Source organism: Pristis pectinata, chromosome 32 (genome assembly GCF_009764475.1).
Source record: "Pristis pectinata isolate sPriPec2 chromosome 32, sPriPec2.1.pri, whole genome shotgun sequence".
NCBI classification, from domain to species: domain Eukaryota; kingdom Metazoa; phylum Chordata; class Chondrichthyes; order Rhinopristiformes; family Pristidae; genus Pristis; species Pristis pectinata.
In genome coordinates, this window is record NC_067436.1 from 18,510,993 (window position 1) to 18,529,324 (window position 18,332).

General features: G+C 41.1%; 1 protein-coding gene across 11 annotated transcripts in view; it reads right to left on the reverse strand.

The window, feature by feature from the left end:
- Window positions 1-18,332, reverse strand: part of ppip5k1a (diphosphoinositol pentakisphosphate kinase 1a) — a 125,251-nt gene that overhangs the window by 39,319 nt on the left and 67,600 nt on the right. For all 11 annotated transcript variants that reach the window (XM_052042404.1, XM_052042401.1, XM_052042398.1 and 8 more), the window contains 6 exons: window positions 16,124-16,251; window positions 14,447-14,561; window positions 14,054-14,161; window positions 8,561-8,677; window positions 7,260-7,427; window positions 2,154-2,247 (listed from right to left, as the gene is read on the reverse strand). In XM_052042404.1, the coding sequence (XP_051898364.1) occupies window positions 2,154-2,247; window positions 7,260-7,427; window positions 8,561-8,677; window positions 14,054-14,161; window positions 14,447-14,561; window positions 16,124-16,251 (730 nt within the window). The remainder of the gene's footprint in view (window positions 1-2,153; window positions 2,248-7,259; window positions 7,428-8,560; window positions 8,678-14,053; window positions 14,162-14,446; window positions 14,562-16,123; window positions 16,252-18,332) is intronic.

The following is an 18,332-nucleotide window of genomic DNA, read 5'->3' on the forward strand; positions in this document are numbered from 1 at the left end:
CCATCGATGTTCCTTCAATGTAGTCCCATTGCTCATTCCACCACTGGCAGCTGACTAGACCACAAATTCTGACATCCCTCTCTCAGCCTCTCATCTTCTCTCCATCACCCTTGCCCCCAATAAGACTGTCTTTTTTGCTCTAGCCAATATTTGGCTAACATCACCAAGACTATCACTAAGATAGAGTCATTATCACATTGCTGCTTGTGAGAGCTTGTGCTGCAAAAATTGACAGCATTTTCTATGCAAGAACAATGCAAAACAGTTCATTGGACATAAGATGCTTTGGAACATCCTGAGCTTATGCAAGCAGCTTCTTATTACCCAAATTAACGTTTCCTTATGTGGGCCAGTGTTAATGTTGTTTGATAATGCATACTTGAAGCACTTTGAGCTGTTTTATAGAAAAGATACCATTTAAAGCAGGTTGCTGTTAATTTGCACTGACTTACAAGACTGCTGCCTGCTTTCCACATGAGTGCCAGGCATTCGAGACAAGACCCCAGTGCAGAAACAGGAGAGTGTAGGAAACTGGTTCTGTTTATCTCTTATCATTTTGTTCTCACTACCATTCCTTCCCAACTAAGAAAACAGGCTGGGGAAAAGATCAAAAATCAGTGCACAAGTTACAATCACCACTGCTCCATAACACTGAAGGACACATGCCTTTTGTTAAACAGACATTCAGCAAAAAAAAAGGAACCAAAAGACAGTGGCAATCTCTTCCTGGTCAAACAATAAAGTGTGCACATTATAGACCAAGCAATTAATACAGCATATTTCACCTCCTCTTTAATTTCAATACATTTGACTGTGTCAAAAGAGGGCTACTTGTGATAGCAAATGGAACATTTTGCAGTTTCAGGCATCCCATGTCTGCATCAAGCACTCCCAGGGCAGGCACAGATCAGTTTGTTGGTAGGTAACACTCTGCTACAAGAATGAATGCTGGTTAACCCCAACCCAAGAGGAGCACTCCCTATCCCACACTGTTCCAGTTGCCACACAAGGTATCTTGATTGGCTGCTTAGTATCAAACTACACCCGATTATTTGATTTGAGGCCACATTTACCAGGAACCAGAAAGGCACAACTCATTTACAGCCATAAAACTGTCAGCCAAGATTCCACACCTATAATCCTGGAGTGAAAGAAACCCAGAACCCTTAATTTCCCTGATATTCCATTACCAGAGTGTTGTCCTGCAGAGTTGTGTTGTATATTCAACATCATAACTACTTTCTTAGACTTGGGGTACTAAATGCCATCAGACGCTTAGAGTTTCTGGCACCAGAGGAGCCTGATCTCTGACTGCCCTGTGAAAAAGCTTCCACTTCTTCCTGAACTTCTCTACTCTCTGCCAGCACACTCTATTCATTAAAAGATTTTCCTAATCTCACTGTTCTTTTAAAAGATCTTGTATCTATCCCTCCAGTTATTAAATCTGCACCACTGGCAAATTTCTCTATTTATCTTACAAAATATGAAGATTTATATCATCCTCCTCCTAATCTTGCTCCAATGAAAAGCTATACTATTCTTAGCTCCCCAGGGTACCATCTTAGCCCCATGCTTCCAATGGCCTACAGGGCATAAAGAGCTGGAGACCATATTCTAACTCTCACCAGGTCAATCATAGTATTCTCTCTGCTTTTCTATTCTTACATTCCTATGAAATATAGGATTTTGCATGCTTCTCCCCCCTCCAAAAGACTTCAGCATACAGAAGGATTATAGAAAACTTACAACACAGAAGGCCGGTTAGCCTATTTTCTCTGTACCAGTCAAGACCTACCTGGGCCAATCCCACCTTCCACCACTAGGCCCACAGCCCTACAAGTTACAGCTCTTCAATCAAAATGTGCCCTGTGTCTTTTATAGAAATCTGCTGATAACTTGCCTTAAATCACCAGTTGTATTTTGGAAATCAGGAACAGCTCTTCAAGGAAGCTCAATTCCTGATGAAGGAGTTGCTCACTGAAGTTTGGTTGAAATCTCCCAGAACAGGTCCTTCATGACAAGCACTTCCATGCTACGTTAGTGTTCGTGGATACAGTTTACAAGCACATAGTCACTAATTGTGTGTCATGTAGATAGTGAAACTACATAGCAACTCGTCATTCTAGAGGTTCCAGCAAATCAAAATCTCTTACCTAGTCCGCTCTGTTTCACATCAGACATCTGCCTGGAATACGGGGGAACCAAAAGCCGGTATCCAGTGTACTTGGGGGAACTTTCCGACAGTACCTATCAACAAAAAGAGAGAGGCTTTACATAAAAAGGGGAAAAAACCCCAGAAAATTTCAGGCCTTCAGCCTCGCAAAGACCTGCTTTGCCAAACTACTCTGCTGCAAATGGAGCAGTAGGAACAGCATGGAGGCACAACCACAGATACAGACCCTTCAGATAGAAAAAAAATCATTTCCACTGGAGGACTCCAGCTGACCACTGGTGATCATGGAGAAAACAGTTCCCTGCATCCTAATATGTATACAATTTCAGAGACATAGCAACCTTGCAGACTCACAAAATGGGCTCATTAATACAGTATTACATCCAACATTTTTCACTGCAGAACCTCATATTGAGGTGCCGTTCCCCTATCATCTTAATTACTATGCAATCTACGCTCCACACTACAAAATGGAGTCAAGTTACTTGACAAAAAGATATGCCCTACCTCCTCCAACTTCCCACCAAGGCAAACTGGGCTGGGAGCACCTCAGGTTGGAAATACACAAGTTTCTTCCAAGTGGATTCCTGCAAACCCTTGACTTTCATATGTACATGATTTAAACAGAACTAATACTTGTGCTTAACATTTTCTTTGCATACCCCTAAATGATCCCTTTCAAGTTCCAATCTTTAGACATAGATTGATTTGGCAATGCAATCAACATTCCATTTAAGTGGTGCTCTTTAAAATGGAGAGTCAAAGAGCATGGATCCAAAAGATCCAGGATATCTTTTAGCCTCTTTGTTAGCTTGGTCCATGCTGATTACCAGACACAATCTTTCAATGTGCAAAACTTTCCACCTTCCAGTTCTCCATCAGCCACATCTCTCATGCAAGTTTCTCCAGGCCTCTCCATAACACTGATCAGACTACTAATCACTACACATGTCCAAACTTCTGAAAGCACATCCCAAATAGGAGTGGGTAATTATATCCAGGTCATTTATGGATTTACAAGAAATCCTGTTCTCCCCAGCTGTGTGACGACTGCCAGCACATTCCTGGGAGGCAGTTGTTTTATTTGTTCATTTACAGAATATGGATGTCACTGGCACTGCTGCTATTTAAAGTCCATTCCTAACTAAGCCTAACCTGAAGGGGTACTTTACTAGTCAAACACATTGCTGCATCTGGAGTCACATACAAGCCTAAGTGCACAAGGATCAGCTGTACAATACAGAGTGAGACAGTCCCTGTTACAGGTGGATAGCTTGGAGTAGCACCAAATCTGATGCAAACCCAAAGGGAGCATCATATATTCCAAGTCCCAAAAGGGAAAGGAATAGCTAAAGGAACTTCTAACTCAGTTTTTTTTTTAATATTTAGATATATATTGACAAGATATATTGCACCTTCCTGAATATAATGACTTCTAAGAAATTAATCTTTTGCATTCCACTTTTCCTGATATACAAGGTCTCTGATGTGATGCTCTGTTCAGACATCACCAATATGGAGCTTCCTCTGCCTCTAGAATGGTTCTGCTGACAAGAACTGCGACTTTTACAATTATAACACTGGTATCTACCCGACAATGTGAAAAACTGCTTATGCACGTCTTTTTCCATAAAAAGCAGGGCAAATCCAATCCAGCTAATTACTTTCCAATTGGTCTGCTCTCAAATCAGTAAAGTAATGCAAGGTATCACTGTCATTGCTCACAAGCATCACTTACTAACCAATAATCTACTCACTCGTGCCAAGTTTGGGTTTCACCAGGACCACCCATTCCAAACTTCACAGCCTTGGTCCAAACAAGAACCAAAAGAGCTGAAAGCCAGAGATGTAATTTATCATTAAGGCACCATTTGACTGAGTGTAGCATCAAGGCACCCTGGTAAAGATGAAGTCAAATGAGCATTACGGGGTAAACATGTTAATGATTGGTCTCATACCTCGCACAAAGGAAGATGGTTGTGGTCTTTGGAGGCCAATCGCCCCAACCCCAGGACATCACTGCAGGAGTCACTCGAAGCTGCATCCTCTGCTGTTTCAATCACCCTTCCATCACTGACGAATGCACAATTCCATTCGCAACTTCTCAGTAAATGAACTTGTTTATACCTACATGCAGCATGATGTCAACGACACGCAGGCATTGGTTGGTAAGTGGCAAGTAACATTCAGCCACAGAAACGCTAGACCACGACAGTCACCATCAAGAGCAAGTCAAGCCACCTACCCTTGACAGTCAATGGTATCACCAGGTCCCTACAATTGATCAGAAACTCAACCTGACTGGTCACATACATACAATGCAGGTCAGAGGCTGGGTATCCTTTGTGACTCACCTCCTGACACCCAAAAGCCTTTGCATCATCTACAAAGCACAAATCAGGAATGTGTTAGAATATTCTCCACTACAACTCCAACTCCTCTCAAGAAGCTTGATGCTATCCAGGACAAAGCCACCCACTTGATTAGCACTCCATTTATCACCCTAAACATGCATTTTATACATTGGCACACGGTGCCTACAGTGCGTACTGACTACAAAATGAATTATAATTACTCACCCAGGCAACTTCAACACCACCTTCCCAACTTGCAACCTCTACCACCAAGAGGAACAGGGCAGCAGTCACAAGGGAACACCATCTGCTGGTGCCCGTCTTGGAAATACATCAGTGGTCCTTCACAGTCACCGGGTATGAAACAGAACTCCCCAATAGTACCATGGGAGCACCTTCACAGGAAGGAGCAAGGCAGTTCAAGAAGGTGACTCACTATCACCTTCAAGGGCATTAGAATGGGCCATAAATGCTGGCCTCACCAATGACACACAGATCCAATAAAACTTGATTCCGCATTTAAATCTTGGAGAGGGACTTAAGCCCTTGACTTAATGGTTTGGAGACAAGGTGGTTATTAACTGAGTTTATCTACTACCAAGTGAGTCAATGAGGTTGGAAATAACCCTTCATCTGTCAATAGCCATATAGGTGATACTCCAAGAAAACATTAAACAGACCTCTTTAAAATGCAAAGCTTCATTTTATTTCAATTTAATTTTGCATTGTGATTCAAGAATCCTCAATGTAATGGTCTATTATCAGGGAAGAGTATCCAGTGAATCAAAATGTACCTTAAAAAACATTATAGTTGAGATGCTTTTAATAAGTTAAAAGCCATTAATATAGCATCTTTAACATTGCAAAAATATTCCAAAACACTTTAAGGGATAACAAAATAAATTACATGGAGCCACAAGATGTTTGCTGAAGCTTGGGTCAAATGCTTGTTTGAAGATAGAGCTTTTAAAGGGCATCTCGGAAAGTGGAAAGAGAGGCAAAGGTTCAGGGAGGGAAATCTGCAGCTTAGGGCCTTGGCAGTCTGATGCAGCTGTCAATTTCAGAGCGATTAAATTTAGGGATGATCAGAATTTGAGGAGCAGAAAGATCATAGAGAGCTATAGGGCTGGAGGAGACTACAAAAACAGAAAGGGGTATGTCCACATAGGGATTTAAAAATCAAGGATGAGAATTTTTAAACAGCTGTAAAGTCTTCTGAATTCAAGTGCTTGATGGTATTACAGTTATTAGTACAATGAATAAATTACAACATAAAAATTCCTAAATAAACTCTAAGTTAGAACTACAAATGAAAATCTAAATCCACGTGTAATTCATTACACCATCTGCATTTCTATTTATAAGGTTATTTATGTAGATTTTGGTTTGACATTAAGCAAAAATTGATCTTGCTTTCTTTGGATACAAGGAATCATTGTGGAAAAGTTGACGAAGTTGCAGTGGTTATATTACTAGAAAAGCATTTTGGTGGTCTGGACTGTCATTGTAAACCAAAATGGTTCACAAATCCTCTTTGCAGAAGAAAACCATTACCCAGGCTGTCCTGTATATGATCCCAGCCTTCTGAACTGATCTAGCAAATCACCAAGACACAAAAACCAAGTTCAGCACCACCACCTGCCTAGGTTAACTAGCGATGACAATAAATACCAGCCTTTCCAATGACAGCCCTACACTGAAAATAAAGATTTAAAATATTATGAAGAAAATTGACCAAATTGATCACTTGCACAGTTCATTAGAAAAATAGAAACATTGAAAAATAGCAGAAGCAAGCTATTTGGGATTTTGAATCTGCTGTTATTCAATACAATCATGGCCAACTCTCTTATCTCAGTATCATTTTCCTACTCTCTCCCCGTACCCCTTCTGCCCTGTGTCTAGAAATCCATTTCCTTCTTAAATATATTCACCGACTTGGCCTCCACAGCTTTTTGTGATGGAGAACTGCACAGGTTCACCACCCTCCTCACTATGTACATTAACAATCCTAACCTTATCTCCATTTAAATAATACTCTGCCTTTTTTTCTATTATTAACTTCACATTTATCCACATTATACTGTATTGGTCACGTATTTGCCTACTCACTCAATTTGTCTATATTGCCTTGAAGCCTTTTTACAGCTTCCTCGCAACTTTGTTCGCTTTGTCATTGACAAACTTAGAAATATTACATTCAGTTTCCTCATCCAAATCACTGATATCATGAATGTGCCATGAAAGGTTAAAATTATAGTGAATGGAACTTAAATGTTTATTATATTAATTGTAAAAAGTGAAATCAGAGGGAATTTTTCTCCCAGAAATCTGTTCTGGAATCAGCAACCAAGGAATTTCAAGTACATAACATTGATCAAGACAAATGTTGATTAAGAGTAAGAAAGGAAGCGAGTTTTACAATTTGAAAATAAGTGGGATTGGTCTACGAAAAGGGAGCAGTGGTCTTATTGCAATCTTAAAGATTCTTTCCAATAGTTTGCTTTGGAATCTTCCAGTCCTAGATAGTGTTGTGGCCAATTCCACACCTCAGGAAGATGTCAAGGCACAAAGTTGCAGAGGAGATTTACTAGAAGACACCAGGATGAAGGACTATTGTTGCATGGAAAGACTGGAGATATTGAGTTTGCTTCCCCTTTGAGCAGAGAAATAATTCATTACATGCATTGAATACAAACAGTATGCTTCGGCACCTGCTGGGATTTAGTTACCTCCATGGAGCCCATTTTCCGGGCCTTGGTCAGGGCAGACTTCCTGTGACTGTGAAAGGGCTCAGCTGGCTGAGGCAAGGCTGGGAGAAATCCATCCACATCATCGTTCCCTCGATTCTCTGAAAGATCCTCCATGCTGCCCTGATCGGTTTTGGAGCCACCTTCGTTCTATGGAGGTAAGAAACCTGATTACAATCAACTCAGAAAGACTTCATTAATGATGATTGGTCAGGAATGAGCAGAGTATTGAAGCAAGTCATTCCATTGCTTTTCAAAATAGCTGTCGATCCCAAACAGGCAAGGACAGGTGCATGGACTGCTGGAGCAAATTTGGATAAATATGTAGAAGGGGAGGTTTGCAGGGTTAATTGGATATCTCTTAAAAAGAGCAAACACAAGCAAGATGGCCCAAATGGCCTCTTCCTGTATTTATGAATGACCTTGGTGCCATGACTGATTTTGAAATTTCACCACTCTATTGATGGTCTTTTACAATGTGATTCACTTTTGTGGTTGCCCAAGCTCCACCTTTCACAGCAGCTGCTATCATATCTACATATCTGGGTAAAGTTGGAGTATGGCCAGGGAACACAAATTTATTTCAGCTCCTGATCCTTCCCACCTTTGGAATGATGCAGATTAATACCATCCTAGCTGTTACAAGCCAAATATATAGATCGGTAAAAGAATAAGAGAAGGCAGTAATAGAACATTTTATTGTGGTTACTTAAATTAAGATTCACTTGAAAATATTAGTTTTCAAATATATACTACAAGTACAATTCTCATGGTTAGTCGCAACTAATGTTTTAAAATTATTCTTTATGAAGCTAATGCGCCTGACTTGGTATTTTTCAAAGGCTGCAGGGAGATTCAATGGTTTCAGAAGGAGAGATACAAAAGTGAAAAACCTTCCAAAAACAACACAAGCAGGATCATGCAAATTCATCAAAATGATTTACTAAAAATTGCAAACCCTGCCAATTAAAAATCCATTTGATCAAATTCACAAGATGTTTATTCCTCAACTGAAGCTCCTCCTTGAGGCAATATCCCAGCAACAGAGGCTCAAAATGAGGCCGAAATGTTCTCCTGTGAGTTAACAGCATGCCCCAAGTCTCGAGGGTGGGATTGGAACATGCAACCCTGTAACGTGGAGTCTCCTAATTAGGCCGCAGCTGACAAAAGAGAATTGTAAGAGAATTTTGGGCTAATAAATCCAAATTAAGACTGCAAAAAAAAAAAAATACACACTTTTTTTGTATTTTGTAAAGGGATTACGCCAACCCGCTGTGAATTACCTCAGCTGACGCAGGACGAAAGCCAGATCCTGTAGGGGCATTTTCATCTTCGTCACAACCTTTAGCCCCTGGACTGAAGTGAAGCTCCACGTGAAATCGCTCTTCAGAAGAAGGGTCCTGGCAGAAAAGCAGCAGAATGTTGAGAAATCAATAGCACAAGTTACAATACAGCAGCACTGATCACATGGGTAAAGCTATTAATAAAACATAAAAGATCTTGGGCTCTGCAACAGAGGCCTGGAGAACAAAAACAAGTTATGCTTAATCTTGATAAATCATTGGTTAGGCCCTATCTGCAGTACTGTGGCCACCATGCTTGAGGAAGGATGTGGAAAATAAAACTTGGACACATACTTGAAGATTTGCGACTTGCAGGCCTAGAAGATGGGATTAGGCTGGTGGCTCTTTTATGACTAACATGGCCAAAATGGGCCAAATGGCCTTTATTTAAATTTTCTTATGATTCTAATGCCTTGGAGACAATGCAGGGGAAATGTACTGGAAAGGTTCTAGGGTTTACTCATGTGGAAGCAGCAGAAACTGGGATTATTCTCTTTAGGGATCAGGAAGAAATTTAATAAGTGCTTAAAATCATGAGGGGTTTGGAGAGCAAAGAGGGAGGATCAGTGACCAGAGGATACTGAAACAAGTTAATAGACTTAGAAATAGGCAAGGGGACATGAGAGACTGCAGATGCTGGTCTGGAGCAAAAACAAACTGCTGGAGGAACTCAGTGGGTCATGCAGGATCTGTGGAGGCAGAGGGACGGTTGATGTCTTAGGTCAAAACCCTGCATCAGGACAGAGTGTAGAGGGAAGATAGCTAGTACAAAGAGCTGTGAGGTAGGGGCTGGTAGGTGATGTGGAAGCAGGTTGGGGGGTGGGGGGGGGGGGGTGGAGAATGATGGGCAAATGGACCCAGGTTGGTGGAAGTGGGGGGAGGGAGAGAGGGAGAAGAGAAAGGGAAGAAAGGAAGAAGGGGATAGGGGGAATTGCTTGTAAACAAAAATAGTGATACCTGTATTCATTACCAAATGGAATTGGATATACATTTGAAAAAGAAAAAAGTTACAGGCTGAGGGAACCGAGCAATGGAGGGGGACTATTTTGGACAGCTTTTAAGAAATCAGCACAGTGCAAGAAAGCTTAAGGAAGGCAACATTTTATAACTACAAAAAGGAGGCAACCGAGAGGCATGTCAGGGGGAGGAAAAGCTATTGGAAAAGCTATAATAAAAAAAACCACTGGAAACACAGCAGGTCAGTCAGTGTCTGTGGGAAGAGGAACGTTTCAGGTCAAGGACCCTTCGTCAGAACTGGTAAAGAGAGAAATCCAATTAGCTTCCAGTAAGAGGTAGGGGATGGGTAGAATAAAGAGGTAAGGCAAGGTCAAGTGGGTTAAAGGGTAGAGGTACAAACAGATTGTGCTTCTTTTTCATTGTAATATATGTTAATGGTGAGGGTGCGGTATATGGCTAGCTGTCCAGATTATAAAAATAAAACAAACTTAGCCAAAGTGATGACAGGCAGAAATGGTCAGTTTTGATACAGACAGAGTGAACAAGTTACTCAAAGTCGGAGAATTCAATATTCAGTGCAGAAGGTTGCAATGTGCCCAGAAGGTAGATGAGGTGTTGTTCCTCAGGCTTGCATTGGCCTTGTTGTAGCAGTGTAGAAACCACAGACAGAAAGGTTTGTTATGTGGAACATGCCCAGCAGGCCAAAACATGTCCCACAACCCTGTGATTAGCAACACATAATGTAACAAAGCAGCATACTGTGCTTCCAACTACTGCATAAAACCACATGGTCTCATCCTATCAGATATTCCCTCTGTTCTACCCACCTCTCCACCTTCTCTGCAACTGCGAACAACATTTATTTTTCTCTTTCCCAGATCTGATATAGAGACTTGGACCTGAAACATTACTTGTTTCTCTCTCCATAGATGCTGCCTGACCTGCTGAGCATTTCCAGCATTTTCTGTTTTCATCAGTGTGATGGGTTAATTGGTCTCAGTGTTTTTTTTATACAATAAAGTGGGAAATTCCTTCTTGCCTTATTAATGCAAAGAAACTTGCCTTATGTTATCATGACTCACTGACTCCCCTCCCTGTTATGAGGAAATGCCCCCATGAACAATATAGTGTACAGAATTTGACAAGGAGTACATAACCTTCTTTAGATTGATCAATCAGAAATGCAGAAGGCATCAGGAGCAGTCACTTTCAAAACAAACTTCTGGATGATTTATGAAATTCACTGAGAAAAATTGGGGCAACTGTTTGACAGGTTAAACAATAAAGAATGCCTGGGGATATGGTGGCAGAAATTATGTCCAATATCTTTAATAAGCCCCTCTGATCAATTCCTTCAGTCATAGGGGGATAAAGAGCTGGGAGCAGGCCATTCAGTCCATTGTACCTGCTCCAACATTCAACAGCAGATGCAATATCACCAGAGCTCTGTGTAACCATGTAAACATATTCAACTCCTCTTGCAGCAAAAGCCAACATACTGTTTGCCTATTACTTTCTCCCAATATGTTAACTTTCAGTGATTCATGCACAAGAACACCTAGGCTAAGGTGAAAACCAACATCCTTCAGTCTTATCATTTAAAATAATCTTCTGCCTGCCGAAGTCGCATCTTTTCACTTGCCCATTCACTTAGTCTGTCTATATCCCATGGAAACCCTCTTTACATACTCACCACAATCCACATTAATGCCTAGCTTTCTGTCATCAGCATACTTGGATACATTCTACCTGATCCCTTCATCCAAATCTTTGCTTATAGACTGAACAATTGACTTGGTAGATTTAACTGCTCTCTTCTGCACACTATTATTTAGGGCAGTGCATTAGAAAAGCTACAACCACTGAAGACACTACCTCACTTTGTACCATTGAAAAGACTTCAAAGCAACAAATGCTCACTGTGCTGCACACCCTATACAAATTTCACACATTTATTTTATTCTGCATAAAACCTGGAGGATTCTCTTCTCAACATACTAAACTGTAAAAAAAAATTACCAAAATTTATACTTTAGTGGCTTCAACACCTAGATAATGCTGTTGGCAGGTGATTCTTGGAGGAGATAGAAATCTGGAAACTGGGTGAAGATAGAAGAAGTGATTAAAAACTCAAGAGGCAGTGCATGTGTAGGTCTTAGGAGGAGAAAGCAGTTTTTGGAATGGGCTTCTATTTACATTGTGCCTTTCACCTTTTTGGACCTGTAGATCTGTCGTGTAACAGGGAAGGTGGTTTTTGGTACCCATTGCTCACAGCCTGAAAAAAGGAAGCCCAATTCAACATTAACTTTCAAACTGGAACTAGACAAGTACTTAGGGGAAAAAATATTTATATCTAGAAGTGTCAGGAAGGAGGAGCAGAGAATTGGGGTTAAGTAATAGCTTTCAAAAGGTTTGCACAAGCATGATGGGCCTAATGGCCTCCATCTCTGCTTTAGTATTTTGTGTGTTTTACAACTAAAAACTGGTTTTCTAAATTAGTCAGTTTTATTTTTATCAGATTAATGAGTTGCTATACATACACACAAATGTTTTATAAGCTTCATCCATTCCTCAAATTGTTAATTCCCAATTAACGTTACTCTTTAATGTTATAGATTTGTGAACATTTTTCTGAATAACAAAAAAATGTTAATTTGGCCATATCAGTGACCAAGAGACACGTGGACTGGAAATATTCAAGTTCAGTCCCTGTTCTGCAGCCACAAGGTCAGTTCACAAATTGGGGCAATGAAATGGGCCATTTTGGGAGGGAAATAGAGGGTCAATGAGATGGGTTTACAGTGTCTATTGCAAGTGCAGAGGCTCAGGATTCATCTGCAGCAACCTCCTGAAGGCGATTACTGCCCAGGATCGTGCTTGAGGATGGGCAAGGTGCTCCAGCTGAAAATGGTGGCTTCCCAATGGGAAGGGAAGAGAAAAAAAAAGTCACACAATTAGGCCATTTTACCCAGTAAAAAGCAGATATTATTTGATTATTTTGATGAGGGAACAGGGAAGGTTGTTAATTGGAATACAGTGGATGTTGTTCATATGAATTTTAAGAAATAATTTGACAAAGTACCATGTAAAAAGTTGGTTTACAAAACTGAGGCTCATGGAATAGGAGGGTCAGGATCAGCTTAGACAAAACAATTGGTTCAAGGGTAGATAACATCATATTTGTAGTGAATGGTTGCTTTCTGACAGGGATTGGTGTTCCCCAATGATCTGTACTAGAAGCACTTCATGTAAATGACTTGGATGTTAAAATACAGCATAAAATTTCAGTTTGCTGATGACACCAAATTTGGAAGTGTGCCAAATCAGCTATAACAGGACACCGAAAGACTAGCAGAATGAACAGACAAGAAGCACGAGGAAGTTAATACAAGAGTGAGGTGAGGCAGAATGGATGGGGAGAGGCAATGTAGACACATTTCTAAAGAGTATCAAGGAGCAAAGGGACCTGAAGGTGCATGTACATAGATTTGTAAAGGGTAACAGACATAAGATAGACAAGATATCTTTATTAGTCACATGTACTGTACATAGAAACACACAGTGAAATGCATCTTTTGCGTGGAGTGTTCTGGGGGCAGCCCGCAAGCATCGCCACACTTCTGGCGCCAACATAGCATGCTCACAACTTCCTAACCTGTACGTCTTTGGAATGTGGGAGGGAACTGGAGCACCCAGAGGAAGCCCACACAGACGCAGGGAGAACATACAAACTCCTTACAGACAGCGGCTAGAATTGAACCTGGGTTGCTAGCACTGTGTTATGCTAACCACTACACAGTAGTTAGCAGAGCAAAATACGGAATCTTGAGCTTTATAGATGGATATATTTATCACAAAAATAGAAAATTTATGTCACCCTTCATAAAGCTCATACAGCAGTGGATCTAGTTCTGGTCACCATGGCTTAGGAACGAAGAATGTGAAGGTCCCTGAGAGGGCACAAAGGAGATTTACTAGAATGGTTCCAGGGATGATCGATTTTAGATTCAAGGTTAGATGGGAGAAGCTGGGGTCATTTGCATTTGAGCAAAGGAGGACAAGGGGAGATTTGAAGGAGGTGGACAACATGATAGGTTTTCAAGAGTGGACAAAGAAAAGCTGCTCTCACTAAAAATAACGATTAGAAAGCATAGATTAAAACTTTTTTTTGAAGAGGTGGGAGGAAGAATTTTTTTTTTCCATATAAATAGAGCCAGCAGTAATGACCTGAAATACACCAGCTAATAAGGTGGAAGTTCAGACAATCAATGATTTCAAAAGAAAAAAAAAATTAGATAAGCACTTGAGGGAAATAAACTTGCAGGGTTCCAGGGCATAAAGCTGGGGAAATGGACTGCCTGAATAAGCTCAGAGAGCTGACAAGGAATCAATGGGCTAAATGGCCTCCTGTACTGAAAATCCATTCTGCTGCATCTGAAAAAAAGGAGCAATTTCCATGTTGTTATCTTATTGTACCTTATTGTTATCCTCATACAGCATGATAACAATCTGAGTCATGTAGTTCAGTTCCGAGACTGCCCCAAGATAGTCCATGGCTCTCTTCCACTGCTGATCTTTCAGCTCCTAAGAATCAGAGAGGAAAATCTATTAATTCAGACTAATAGTGACTAAAGAATTCTTGTGACAGATTGAGGAGGTAACTGTTAATTTGGGGGGGGGGGGGGGTGGGAAAGAGGAGAAAGAGGAGGAAGACATTGAGGTGCAGAGGAGGAAAGCAGCTCGTGGACTGATGGGATGGTGGGCCAATTAATAAAAAAATGACATCCCCTCCTTTCAAATTTCACTTAGAGTTGAACACTGACTTGTTGAGCAAAAGACAATAATGTGACAGTAAAAGGTGCTACTTACTCCCAAGAGACCCCCGTAACGAAATAAGCTCAGCAAAGAATGAACATGGCTCTCACTCGTAAAGTACAACCGTGTTCGAACATGGCGTCCGGGAGACATCACCCCTCTAGAATAGCTAAACAAGACAAAAGATAAATCAGGTGAGCAGAGTGGTGCCCAAGGAAGTGATAGGATACTTGCATTTCTATGGCACCTTTCACAGGGCAAGTTACATGTTTGATATGTTGAATTGTAGGATGTGCCAGTTGCCACAAACAGCAACCCAATAATGACTAGATGAAGGGACAAATACTGACTGGGATACTGTGGCTAACAACTCCAGTTCTTCTTTGAAATGGTTGCATGGGATCTTCTACGTTTATGTACAATGCCCCCGAAGTCCCCCCCAACCCCAAAATGGTGGTTGGGCTCTCAGCTTAATGTCTCGCTCAAAGTGTGGCCTTCTGCAGTACTGCATTGGGAGTCGGTGTATTAATTCAGATAAGATTTCAAAGAATATTCTGTGCTAGAATGGGTGGTAGGGATGGTGGTGAAGACACATTAGGAGGGGAAAGGCACACATCAAGAAAACTAGTACTAAACCCACAACCTTCTGACTCAGAAGACAGGCCTAGCCCAACACCACATGGAGGATAAAATGGGTTAAGGTAGGATTAATGTAAAGATGGGTGCTTGATGGGCCGTTTCTGTGCCATCTCTCTACGCAAGAAAGTATTGTCAAGATTTACCAGATTGAGTCTTGGGATAATGTGCTTACTGTACAAGGAGAGCTTAGGCAGACTAGTCCTACATTCTCTCTGGCTTGGAAGAATGAGAGGTGAACACACTTAAGCATATATAATTGTTATGGGGCTTAACATGGGGGATGCAGAGTTGGTGTTTTCCCTGGCTAGGGTATGTAGAACAAGGGTCACAGTCTTAAAATAAGGTCAGCCATTCAGGGCAGACAAGAAGAAATTTCTTCACCCACAGGGTGAACCATCTTTGGAATTCTCCCACAAGAGGGCTGTGATGGCTCAGTTACTGCGTATGTTCTGGACTCCCAATCACTTCTTCCAAAAGAGATAATTAACTCAGCACAGACTGGGATTGGTTTTGTCAAAGACACAGGAACTCCCTTCACCCAACAATACTGATGGGGACCAATGGGTTCCATAAAATCACCTTCCTTATTCCACAACAGGTCTACAAGTCTAGTCTGTGATCATCTCTCACCATACAAACAGTGGAATTAAGGATCCTCCCTCCATCCAACTCAACTCCCAGAATTACAGGACTGTGCAGCACAGGAGGACATTCAGCCCATCATGCCTGTGCTAGTGCTGTGAAAGAGCTCTCCAATTAGCCCCACTCCTTTGCCAGCAACCGAGTGATTTTGTCTTCCTTTACAACTACTTACCAGATTCAATTTTGAAATTTATTATTGAAATTACTCCCTCCCCTCCCCCCAAGCTGTCAGGCAGTGAATTCAGATTACATAAATTTTAAGCCGTCCTGATTTTTTTTTAAAGAAAGAAAAGCAAAATACTTGTAAAAATCTCAAGCTTACAGATTTTTTTTTGAGGATTTTCCCTCTGGAAACAAAATTTCATCTGCAGAAGGATGTGGCACATAGTTGATCAGAAGGATGAGTATTCTGAAAGCAGCTAAAGTTCATGCTCTCAATGCCTGACTTACAGTGGGTGCAGTTTGTTGACAGATTCATCTTCATGTGTCCTTTGTAAATCCAGCTGCATCTTCTTGATCAGTGGAAGGCAGTATCCATAGGCAATATCCAACTTCTCTTCCTTATTGATGCCATATTCCTGAAAAAAGGAAAGCAGTGAATGTCTGCAACTCGACAGTCCAGTAAAAGAGATACGTCAGATCCAGTATTCTCAACAGACAAGGCCATGACAAAAGTTCTGCACTCAAAGCATCAAGAATAAAAGAGACTATGGTGAACATACAGACAGTAGCTTAGCCACAGAGCACAGGCCATTCCATTACAGGAAACTGATAAATGCTACGGAGAGGGCACCACACAAATTCACAAGCATAATGTTAACTGATGGGAAATAATAGCTCAAAGAAAGACTGGCCAAAGCTGGATTTAGCAGCAATTTTTATTCTGATAGGCTTTGGTGGAGTGAATAATGAAATGTTAGGGTCTCTGATTGATAACTGTGACAAAAGGGTCATCAATTTAAAATCAGCACTGCAAGATTGAGGAAAGGGATTAGCAAAAATTTCATTATTCAGGAATACTTTGCCACAGATACAGATTACAGCTAGATGCTTTATTTTTAAGGAATGAATGGATAACAGGGTCACAGAGGAGTGAGGAGAGCACAGGGCAGTGAGCTTAGTATCTGATCGCTTCGTCCAAGATCCAGCACAAATAGCCTTCTACGTTTCAAGCATCTGCTACTGCTCGTTTTAAGCACCATCTGAATTTATTTTAGATCTGTAGGTTTTTACTCTCACCAACTGTTTTCTTTTTGCTGTGGAACAAACCCTGCAATTTCTCAGTGTGTTACCAGCCCCATGATAAATCAATCCCACCTCCTCAATAACTAGCATTTATATAGCTCATTAACGCAGTACAACATCCCAAGATGCTTCACAGGAGCAATGTTAGACAAATCTCAACACCATGCCAGAGAAACTGATCTTAAGACAGGTGAACAAACAGCTCGATCAAATAGGTGGGATTTTAAGGAGTTCTCTAGGATCAGAGAGATGCGGGGGCAGAAAGCCGCTATTTTGGAAGACAGTTGTACAAACCTGGGCTGATTCTGGAAAGCATCTGATCCCCATCAACTTCTCCCCTCACAAAACACTTCTACTGCCACTTTTGTTGCTGCGTACTCCTGCAGGGTGTACCTGCACCTGTGATGGCATCATGCCATACCAGAAGGGGCTCATGGGGGATGAGGGGCCATCAAGTTGTCCAGCAAAAGATGGGAGGTAGTAAGAAATCAGGCTGCAGCAAACCAGGAGATGAATTTGGTGATTATGGGGCAAAGGTTTTGGGATAGGGGTGTTGGGAGGCAGGAGTAACAAAGCGACGGAACGAGGAGCTCACAGCTCAAGTTCTGTTCATCAAATAGGAACATGAATATACAGAGAAAGGAGGGATATGGCCAATGTGCCGGGAAGAGGGATTAGATTAAATTAGGGGTCATTAGTTTAATTAATTTGGCACAACATCCTGGGCTGAAGGGCCTATCCTGTGCTGTGCTGTACTGTTCTATGTTCAAATGATGTCAGGAAGCAGAATAATATTTCACATGCAGGGAAACCGACAAGATCTTTGACAAAGCAGCAATTTAATTGTCACATTAGTAGAAAATATAATTCTGTGCACAGTTGAGAAAAAGCTAGGTTTTGTACAAACCAAATGCTTATAAACAAATATACCCAATTCTGTTCACACAAATTCACAGCCACAACCCTTGGCTGGTTAGAATGTTAGTGGGACCAAACACACAGTAGGGATGGCATTAAGACAGGTTTTGAAAGAGCTCCATACCACCTAGCAACTTATTTCTGGGTTGACCATCAAATTTTCTTCCATTACACAGCAATCCAGCAAGATGCAAAAGCACACACTTGGTTTTGCAGGCATCTTACTGATCCCACATACAGGTAAAAAAAATCTGCTTCCCACCCCTTCTAGTTTTCTGTGTTCCTTAATTCTGATTTCTCAACCAGCATTCATCCAGCAAAGGCCACTGGAAATTCATCAAGGTTTCAATTTTCAAAGGGAAAGCCTTTCTATTTTAGCTTATCATAAGTTTCTAGACAGTTCATTCACAAAAAGACCTCAAGGTCATCTCCTGAACTTCTGAAGTGAGAAACATTCAATGGCGTGGGAGCAAGTGGGAAAGGAACAGACTTTTAT